Source organism: Hyla sarda, chromosome 3, assembly GCF_029499605.1.
Source record: "Hyla sarda isolate aHylSar1 chromosome 3, aHylSar1.hap1, whole genome shotgun sequence".
Classification (NCBI taxonomy): Eukaryota; Metazoa; Chordata; class Amphibia; order Anura; family Hylidae; genus Hyla; species Hyla sarda.
This window is the reverse complement of record NC_079191.1, coordinates 173,334,022-173,344,878: the sequence shown is the minus strand read 5'-3', so window position 1 is coordinate 173,344,878 and position 10,857 is coordinate 173,334,022. Positions and strand designations below refer to the sequence as shown.

Sequence of the window (10,857 nt, the reverse complement as noted above, 5' to 3'; positions counted from 1 at the left end):
CACAGTGCTCTCTTCTGACACCTCTGTCCATGTCAGGAACTATACAGAGCAGTAGAGGTTTGCTATGGGAATCTGCACCTGCTCTGGACAGTTCCTGAAATGGACAGAGCAGTCAGTAGAGAGAACTGCGGTCAGACAGAAAATAAATTCAAAAAGAAAAGAACTTCCTGTGGAGAATACAGCAGCTGATAAGTACTGGTAGGATTAAGATTTTTATACAGAAGTAATTTATAAATCGGTTTAACTTTCTGGCACCAGCTGATTAAAAAAAAAAATTGTTTTCCACCACTTAAAAGGGGTATATACCTCTATATAATATATATATTTATATTTACTGGCTCCAGAAAGTTAAACAGATTTGTAAATTACTTCTATTAAAAAATCTTAATCCTTCCAACAATTATCAGCATCTGAAGTTGAGTTGTTCTTTTCTGTCTGGCAATAGTGCTCTCTGCTGACATCTCTGCTTCTCTCGGGAACTGCATAGAGTAGAAGAGGTTTGTTATGGGGATTTGCTTCTACTCTGGACAGTTCCTGAGACAGGTGTAATCAGAGAGCACTTAGACAGAAAAGAACAACTCAACCTCAGCAGCTCATAAGTACTGAAAGGATTATGATTGTTTAATAGAAGTAATTTACAAACCTGTTTAAATTTCTGGAGCCAGTTGAAATATTTAAAAAAAAAGTTTTTTCCTGGATAACCCCTTTAATGTTTATTAAATCTATTCTTGTGCAAACTGATAAGTATATTGAGCATAATAACAAAGATGATACATCAATACTTTTTATTTGTTCTATTCTTGTGCAAATTATTACTCAAATTAGGTCCTGAAGATCAAAAAATATTAAAGGCCAGGTAAGTATTATATAAAAATGATTAGAAATGAATAGTAGAACACTTCAATGGGCAGTCTTGTTAAAGCATGACCTTACTATATGGAGGAGATTTATCAAAACCTGTGCAAAGGAGAAGTTGCCCAGTTGCCCATAGCAACCATTCAGATTGTTTCTTTCATTTTGCAGAGGCCTTGTTAAAAATGAAAGAAGCAATATGATTGGTTGCTATGGGCAACTATTCCTCTGGACAGGTTTTGATATATGTAGATATCTTTGAAAACATAGAAGATCTACAGTAGAATCAATAATACTCCATCTGAGGGAGTTTTAAATGTGATGTTGGGGATCAATCATGACCATTACATAATTGAAACCTTATAAATTAATTACCATACTCAATATAGTCCACTTAGGACAGATATTCCAAATCCATTAATAATGATATCTTTATGAAGGTGAACTTTGCGATCTTATTAATAATCAGATACAATATACACATAAAAATAGACGTAAAAATAACCATCATCAGATCAAACAGCCAAGTTTATAAGAAGGCCATATATGAAAATCCTTCATTTAGACTCAAACTTTACAGCCTGAAAATCCATTAAGATACTTTCTTAAAGGGGTACTCCATTGCCCCAGTGTTCGGAACATTTGGTTCAGAACGCTTGGAGCAGGTGTCGTGGTCATGACATCACGGCAATGCCGCCACGCCCCCTACCATAGACTTGCATTAAGGGGTTGTGGCATCACGAGGGGCGTGGTCGTGATGTCACAACCCAGCCATCTGCACCCAGCTTGTTGGGTGCTGCACAGAAATCGCAGGGCTACCAGCGGTGGGAACCCCGTGATCAGACATCTTATCTCCTATCCTTTGGATAGGGGATAAGATGTCTAGGGGCAGAGTACCCATTTTAAAAAGAATCTCATCCAGGCTTCCCCCCTGGGTTCAAGTTTGATCTGACGGATACCACAGAATTGGAGATTTTTGGGGTCCCGGTTTGTCCCATATATGCCTTGCAAGAGAAATGTCTGCATGTGTATGGATGCCACTCACGTTTCAACACTGCCCCTCAGTTCTTGAATGGTTTTCCCTACATATATTTTGGGACAGGTACAAAAAGTGGCATATAGGACAACCTTGTTTTGACAATTTACAAAGTCATACAGTATATAGACCTTTTGGTCCACCGGCTTAGTGAATTCTTTTCTTCTTTTAATTTAACAGCAAAAGCTGCTGAAATAGACTCCTACCATGGATGCGTACAGCACCCTACTTGTAGATGCAGCCCAGCAGGTAAGTCCTCAAAGACACAACATAAGATGTCTCAGAAGCTAAGCAGCTTTCATCAGCCCTTTCCAGCCAGAGCTCTCTCTCTGGAGGTTACTAGAGTCTTTAGTTTGAGCGTTTACAGCAAGACTGTTTACAGTCCATAACTATCTATGACTCCAGTTTGATGCAAAGGTATTCATGGCTAATGGAAGTGCTCCAGAAATGTATATTCTCACTAGGCTCTTAGGAGCCCCTAAAAAGATTTTCTCTATATAATGGACACCCTTTATCTAGCCCTGTCTGGCATTACTGATGAAACTGAGAGTGCAAGCTTCAGCAAGCAGAAATTCAATTCTCCAAGCCTATTGTGAAAGACGCTAGTGCTTAAACAAACATGTGGCCCATGGATGTGTCATGCTGTCGGATGGTAAAGAGAATCTTTCTTGGTATCAGATCCAAAGTAAACATGGCAATGAATTCACTTTCTCTTGTCTGTCTGTGGAGTTTTAAGTAGAGGGCGGCCAACAACTGCCTCATTTCCCAGAACTGCTCCCGCAATGTACTCAATAAGAGTATTGTGCCTCATCTTACAGCAAAGGCTCAACAAGCTATCTGATGTAATGTGGTTAATCAGAGTATTGTGATCCTAATTCTTCTTTTATGACTTTTTTTTAGTTATTATACAAACATGACTGCATTTAATGGATCGAGCTAAGGATGTCTCTATCGTTTGCTTGGATAAATGCATAGGGAAGCCATACATTTCTCTAAATTGTGTGTAAAACATATTAGTGAAGCTCCCTCAAGGTAAACTGTGGCTGTCTGGTAGGATAATATGAAGCTATAAATGCGAACTAGGGATATGTGCAATTCTTGACCTGGGAACCTGAGTGTTGTTCTGAGTAAAGAATGTCTACAGTCTAATTTCTATAATCCCAGTAAGAATTTAGTTGACTTTCGTTCTCTTTTCATGGTAACCCATCACCTTGGATGACAGGCCGGACAACCTCCTGCAGAGAATTAAACAACATCCGCTTGGTTGAGATGGAAACACCAATAGGCAGAGGGGATTGAGAGCTATAAAAGAGAGAACTATTATGAAAAACTCTAGAGGATTGATGTTAGAGTCAGACAACTGAGGCTAGCAGGGAAAATATCAGTGGCTTTTTATCACTTGCTATCTTCCTTGGTATAGACACTTTTGACATGTCGATTGTGCGTTCTCAGCCCTCACCTTTTGGATATCTTCAGCGAGAGAAACACATTGAGCACCATCTTAAGGTGCCTAAAGAGAAAAAGAAGTGCAGATGTACGGAAATTTCCAACAGACAACCTTCCTATCAAAAAGATGATAATCACAGACATTCATGCAGAACAAAAGAAAACAGTCTATTCTATGGAACAAAAGAAAAGAGTGCTGATCCAAAAAGTGTAAGATCTTCAAGGAAAGGAGTCACTCCCATCACCTCCGTGCCTGCTACATGTTCTCACAGCGGAGCCTGTGACAGGGAGTTGAGGGTTCAAAGAACTCTTACAGTAGTGGAGGAAATAGATGAATCAGTTTGTTCCGAGCTACAGATCTTAGCAAGTGCTCAGCAATTCTGCATAACATCCAAAGCCAAACCGCAAGGTAAGGTGCTTTCCAGAATACTTCTAATTTCCGAAATCTTTATTATACATCACTTGTGCTGAGTCAAACTGCAGGGGTCACATGTGGACACCAGTATTTTGCCTATGGCGCCCTGGCCTTCACAAATGTAGCCCTTATTTACTTATTTATCTTTCCGAGAGATGTTTATTGCAATTCAAACAATCAAAACAATATTACAATCTGTAGTTTTCTTTGTCAACACCTTTTCCTTAAAGGGGTACTCCTCTGTCCCAGCGTTCGGAACATTTTATTCCGAACGGTTGGAGCGGGCGGTGGGGGGTCGTGATGTCACTCCACATCCCATCAATGCAAGTCTATGGGAGGGGGCTTGCATTGAGGGGGCCTGACGTGACGTCATGAACCCCTGCCGCCGACACCCAGCGCTCTAAGGGTGCGCTCCCACCTGGCGTATACGCAGCGTATTTCACGCTGCGCAAAATTTACGGCAACAGCGGGAAATACGCTGCGTATTCCTTGCTCACTATACACACAGGGCTTTCCGGTGGCAGCCCTATGTGTAGTGTGTTTTGGAGGCGGGGCCGTGTGTCGGCGTGACTGTGACGTGCGGCTCTGCCTCCAAATCTCACTGCACACATAGGGCTGCCGCCGGAAAGCCCTGTGTGTATAGTGAGCGAGGAATACGCAGCGTATTTCCCGCTGTTGCCGTAAATATTGCGCAGCGTGAAATATTTCACGCTGCGTATACGCCAGGTGGGAACGTACCCTTAAGGAATGCAGAGTGCTTCACAGAGATTGCGAGGGTCCCAGCTGCAGGACCCCCGAGATCAGACTAGTGGCGGAGTACCCCTTTAATGGGAATGTGTCACCTGTTTCTATTTTCTGATTGTACTTTTTTTTAATTAATTTTTAGTACATTATGGGGGCAGCATTTTATCTGAGCTGAATTGTACAGCATTTAGGGATATGCTTCACATACACCCTCTCTATCTATCTATATATATATATATATATATATATATATATATATATATATATACATATACATATAGGCCCCCGATTTATCAAACTGTGTGAGAGAGAAAATTTTAATTTTTAATTTTCCCACAGAAACCAATCACAGCTCAGCTAACAAGCTGTGGTAAAGTGAAACCTGAGCCGTGATTGGCTGCTGTGGGAAAATCCCTCTATTTTTTCTCTCTCACACAGTTTGATAAATCTGTGCCATACTGTATGTATATATGTCAGCATCCTGTCAAAAAGAGTCCACATCCAATGGGTCATTCCTGTTCAGACCATTTCCCACAGTATACGCTTACTTACTTTGCAAATAAAGTATACCTTTTCCTTACTAGCCACAACATATCCTGAAAACATGTTATTGAAAACGGCTTGTTCACAACTTATCCTGAAAAGTTACCTGATACAACAGGTATGCTTCAATAACGAACCGTTGTGTCTACACGAGCAGTAGTACTTTTGGCCACTCTATAACCCGTATGTGGTATTTTTCACCAGTTTGAAAGTTTCAGCTTTGACGGACATGTATAGAGTTCCAACCACAAGAACAACATATCTGAGTAATGAACTGAGCTGGTTCTTGTCATAAATTGCATCATTTTCGTCTGATCATATTCGCAGTCCCCTGCACCTGTTTTCTGGTAACGTTGCTGCTCAGATTTCACAGCACTTAAAGGATAGGAAAGACGTCTTTACTACAACACACATGCTCACCAGTTATGACACATTAAAGCTCTATGATGACTTATTAATAAAGAATCACAGGTGCTGTGAAAATGCCTGTCTACTGACTATATCCCTGGTGGTTAATAGTCATGCATAGGAGAACTATCAGATGTCGGGGTGAAGTAGTAGATTAGCCGCAGAATTCCTCTGAAACCTTTTGAAATAGTGCAAAAGAACATGAATAAAATGATGTTAATGTGATCTGGGTAAATCTACAGGATTTGTTGCAGAATTGAGGCTGTGTTCAATCATTTTGGTTTACATTGAAATCTGCTACATGACATTTGCAGTACATGTGAATGGACCCATACAAAGCAAGTGGTTTGGAATTTATGATCTGACCTAGTGAAGAGTATAATGGGGTCTTGGAGGCATAAGATGCAGACAGAGCTGTTTACCCTACTGGACCACTAGATACTTTGTCTTATTTTAGGAAGTGCCGCAGCCAGGACTGTATTACAGCATGTGCTTCCTTGGCACTCCGACTGAACCCCCCACCTCCCTTCCCCATAAGGGTAATTCCATGTGTGTCTGATATTTTTCATCCAGATCTGTCACAAATACTCAGCAAAAACCCCATCAGTTACATGCAGATTTTGTTACAGATTCACCATAGATCTCACCCTGGGCAATGAAAGTGAGTAAATCAACCACACACAGCATACATTGCAGATAGCTTGATATTCTTTCCAACAGGAGGGCACATACTTTAATGTTACTAACAGGAGCTCTTGCCATCCCCTTGCTCTTTTAGGACCACCACACTGATTTTTTTGTACAAAGTTCTAGCTGTTCAGTACATGTCCAATGCTTTCTCAGCTAACATTTAATCAGCTTACAGCAGTCACATACACTTCAATGCCTGTACAGCGACCCCCCAACATACGATGTCCCTGACATACGATCATTTCAACATACGATGGCGTCTCAGAGGCCATCGCATATTGAAGGCCGCATCAACATACGATGCTTTTGTATGTCGGGGCCATCGCATAAACGGCTATCCGGCAGCACAGACTGCTTCAGCTACCGCCGGATAGCCGTTTACGGTGCACTGTGTGGTCCGCTGACGATCACTTACCTGTCCTCGGGGCTACGGCGCGTCCTCTTCGGGATCCCCTGCATCGTCGGCGCTCTCCATTGTCGTTATCACTTCGCTGCGCACGCCATCCCGTCGTCCAATAGGAGCGGCGTGCGGAGCGGCGTGCGGAGCGGCGTGTGGAGCAGCGTGCGGAGCAGCGTGTGTAGCGACGTGATGGTGGTGAGGATGCTGGGGAGGCCTTGCCGGAGCGTCAGGGACACCCTGGGGATGCGGCGACAGTTGGCTGTCCGGGCATGCTGGGTGTTGTAGTTTTGCAACATCTGGAGGTCCGCAGGTTGCAGACAACTGTCCTATACTTTACATTGCACGGATCCCTCAACATACGGTGGTTTCAACAAACGATGGTCCATTTGGAACGGATTACCATCGTATGTTGAGGGACCACTGTACTGCTTTTTAGAAGCTATGGTGCCATGCCCTGAGAGAAGAGCACAACTATTCCAGTCTCTCAGGCAACATGCTCACCCCACGATCATTGGACCATTCTTGTGGGCATTTAAATTAATCATTATTAGCAGCACATCACGAAGTCGCACCTTTTTTTTCCAGCCACTACTTAGCATTTTGCTGCATAGACCCAGCACTGGGTTAACATAGGGGCTGAAAGAGCTGTAGCTCCAGGTCTCTACCAAAAAATAGGCCACGCCGCAGGTCTGATCCAAGGAGCAGAGAAGGAAGGAGTGTAATGCTCAGTCACACACATCCCAGATCCCTGAGTGAGCTAGTGTTTTAACTGTGTGTGGACCTTTAAGACATACGCAGAGTTAAACCACACTGCACATGGCTGCTGGGACTTTCAGCGTAAGCAGTGTTTGTATCCCACACTTCCAATGTCAGAAGGTGAGAGAGGAGAGAACCCCCGAGAGACTGGAGTGACCGCAGAACACAGAGGAGCAACAGGGGAGTAGTGTGACAGGTATTTGCCACATATGAGGGGTCATTGTACTATAGGGAGCACAAAGGGGTCATTGTACTATAGGGAGAACAAAAGGGCTATTTTCTATAGGGTAGCATATTGTGCTACAAGGAAGGACAGAGGGGCCTTTATAATATAGGGGAGGACAGAGGTGGGGTCCGACTGCTGTTTTCCCAGGCAACCGCGATGTATGCATTGTTAAAGGAGAAGTATCATGCAAAAAAATCTTCTGCATGGGACCTGGCTCTCGCTGGGAATGGAGCGTGTCAACCAACCCACAAAGCGGTGGCCGACACGCCCCTCCATGTATCTCTATGGGAGAGCCGGAGATAGCCAAACGCTCTATTTCCAGTTCTCCCATAGAGTGTCCGTTACCGCTTTGTACTGGGGTCGACATGCCCAATTCCGAGGAGAGCCAGGGTCCCGTGCAGGAGATCGTGGGGGGTCCCAGCAGTCAAACCCCCCGTGATAAGACACTTATCCCCTATCCTTTGGATAGGGGATAGGTGTTCCTGTGCGACAGTTCTCCTTTAATAAAAAATAAAAGCATGCAGTGCAAGCAGAGGAGCCGGCAGCTCGGACCTCTGGTGCAGATAGCATCAATATATCCAAGTTCCTGCACCGGAAACTCCCCCCATCAAAATCCTCAGCACTAGGCTCTCAAACTGCCATGCATAGACCATATATTTACCTCTGTTCCAAAGCTTATATAGTTTAAAGGGGTACTCCGCCCCTAGACATCTTATCCCATATCCAAAGGATAGGGGATAAGATGTCAGATGGCGGGGGTCCTGCTGCTGGGGACCCCCGGGATCTCGAATGCAGCACCCACCTGTACGGCTTCCGGCAACGCTGGAGGCTTCGGATCCCGACCACAGTGGCGGAAGAGCGTGACGTCACAATTCCGCCCCGGGTGTCGTCACGCCTCACCCCCACAATGCAAGTCTATGGGAGGTCACATGGGGCGGAGTCGTGACGTCATGCTCTTCCGCCATTGTGGTCGGGATCCGAAGCCTCCAGCGTTGCCGGAAGCCGTACAGGTGGGTGCTGCAGCCGAGATCCCGGGGGTCCCCAGCAGCGGGACCCCCGCGATCTGACATCTTATCCCCTATCCTTTGGGTAGGGGATAAGATGTCTAGTGGCGGAGTACCCCTTTAAGCACACTATGGTCAGATCACAGTACAGTGGAGGTTTCTCTTGATTCCCCAGTTACCAGATGACCAAGATTATTTTGGTGCCTTAACAAATCACTTTGCAAAGAATACTTTAAATGTAAGTGTCCCCAATAACATTGTGGGAGACACATAAAGGTGCACTACAAGGCACTCCTATTCAACTAGGTAAAAATGCCCGAAAAAAGGGGAACATCAAAAAACAAGCACCTTTAACTGATTTTGTGCTAAGGACTTTACTTGGCTTTGTTAATGGTAGATTTTTATTTGGTTATCTGTCAACTCAAAGATACATAACAGGAACATAATACTAGAATTGAGCTGAATCTCCATTTATTAGATCAGGTGAATGCAAAAGTAGATGTTCAAAACAAGACTACTATCCATGAGGCAATAAAACAGGTACACCATTATAATCATGTTTCGCAGTTTTCTATTAAAATTATTCCCCTCACCACCCTCTTTTAATTTCTTGAGGGGAGAGAGTTCATTTTCTCAATTACCATTCTCAGGGAGCTCTCTTTCTGATCTTTATGTTTTGGAGGCAAGGACTTCTCTTCCATTGGGTATACCATCAAAAAACCCTCACAAGCTTGAAAACGTCTTATTTGCTAGATCCACATAGTTTTTCCCCTTTACGGTTAGGTTAATGCTACAGTCATGCCCCATTGGTCATGTCCATTGACATCCTGTCTAAAACATAATGCTGGCATATGCTGTTAACAGGAGCAGTCGATCTCATGATTTCTATCGCCTATCCGCTAGGGACCTATATGCTTTTTTTCACTGGAGACGGAAATGTGGGATTCTGCACTTTTCAAATAGGACATAGGTCCCAAACGGAGCGACTCATTTTGACCATAGAAATCAATGAGGTATGCTGCTACCATTAACAGTATATGTCAGTATCTGAAGGATACGACTAACAGGAGCATGAACATAGTATGAGCCTACCCTTATATCACAAGAAACTTTACCCACTCTTATCCCAGCACTTATCAGACTTTTTGATAAAATGCTTGCAATGTTTCTAAAACCACAGAAAGAAATTACACATAACTAATTGTAGACCTATTTTTAATAAACATCAATATTCAATTATTAGATAAGGTATTAGCATCCTGCAATAATCTTTTTCTGCACTCAGGTGTGCATCAGCACTCTGAAAATGAAACCAGTGCTGATGCTCTTTAGTTTTGGCATTTTGTACTGTGAAGTCGGTCATCTATGGTAATAATTTATAATCTAGGGATAACCTCTTTAAAAGGGTTTGCCCATGAAGCACCAGATTTTTCTTTTTGTTTATATAGTGTGTTATAGGCTATTTTTGCATAATAATGTTGTGTATGCCTTGGTTATACCAATTTTAGTTCATGTGGCACACTAGGGTTGTCTGCTATCTTGATTTATATTTCCACTCTTCTATGGTTTCCTCATACAGCCAGTTTATTTCCCATGATGCATCTGGTTTTGCAGAGAAAAAGGGTCAGTCTCATACCTGCCCTTGCTCTCTAAACCCTATGCAAAGCAACCAGTAAAAGATCAGTGATATAGAACCTTTGTCCCATAACTCACAGTATAGACTGTCATATTAGATACAGCTTCAGCCTATCTCCTTGTGAGGGGTTTCTCCTTGTCAGCTTTTACACGTAGGAGAGCAGTGTGAAACTACATCTCATATGACGCACTAAAGAATCAGACAGTGCGATTAGGAGATAACTTATTGTTTAGACTCACCTACAATACCACTGCTCTCCTGTCCTGTTAGATAAGGCAGGAATACCTTTAGCAGTACATACAGATAAAGGCTGCCAGGATGGTTCAGATAAGTAATGATGAAATTGTCTACAGTTTCTGTTACACATGAAAGCATGTGATTTTCTGGTGGCCTGAGTAGTTGTGATAGGAAATGTATAGACCCAGCTGAGCTGGGATGAAGAAAATGACACTGCAGGAATACTGGGAGTTAGTGTGATTAATATAAGCAAAAAACTACATACCTTCCTGTCTAGTACATTGAGGCATATATACTTGGGAGAAGAGACAGGTCTTGTTGTACATCTTTGCCAATATGATACAGAAATCATCATAATTTAGCTCACCTACACAAGGCGGTATAGAGCGAACACCGATAGACAGAACATCTTTATGCGGTTTAAAAAAATGACTGATAGTGAATATGTTCCTGACTGACATTTC

The 10,857-nt window shown here is 43.0% G+C and overlaps 1 protein-coding gene across 1 annotated transcript in view; it reads left to right on the top strand.

The window, feature by feature from the left end:
• The first annotated feature begins 1,128 nt into the window (after positions 1-1,128).
• LOC130361885 (phospholipid scramblase family member 5-like) overlaps positions 1,129-10,857 on the top strand; it is a 39,144-nt gene continuing 29,415 nt past the window's right edge. The window contains exons 1-4 of the mRNA XM_056565517.1: positions 1,129-1,292; positions 2,069-2,137; positions 2,789-2,920; positions 3,111-3,743. Of these exons, the coding sequence (XP_056421492.1) occupies positions 3,320-3,743 (424 nt within the window). The 5' untranslated portion in view covers positions 1,129-1,292; positions 2,069-2,137; positions 2,789-2,920; positions 3,111-3,319. The remainder of the gene's footprint in view (positions 1,293-2,068; positions 2,138-2,788; positions 2,921-3,110; positions 3,744-10,857) is intronic.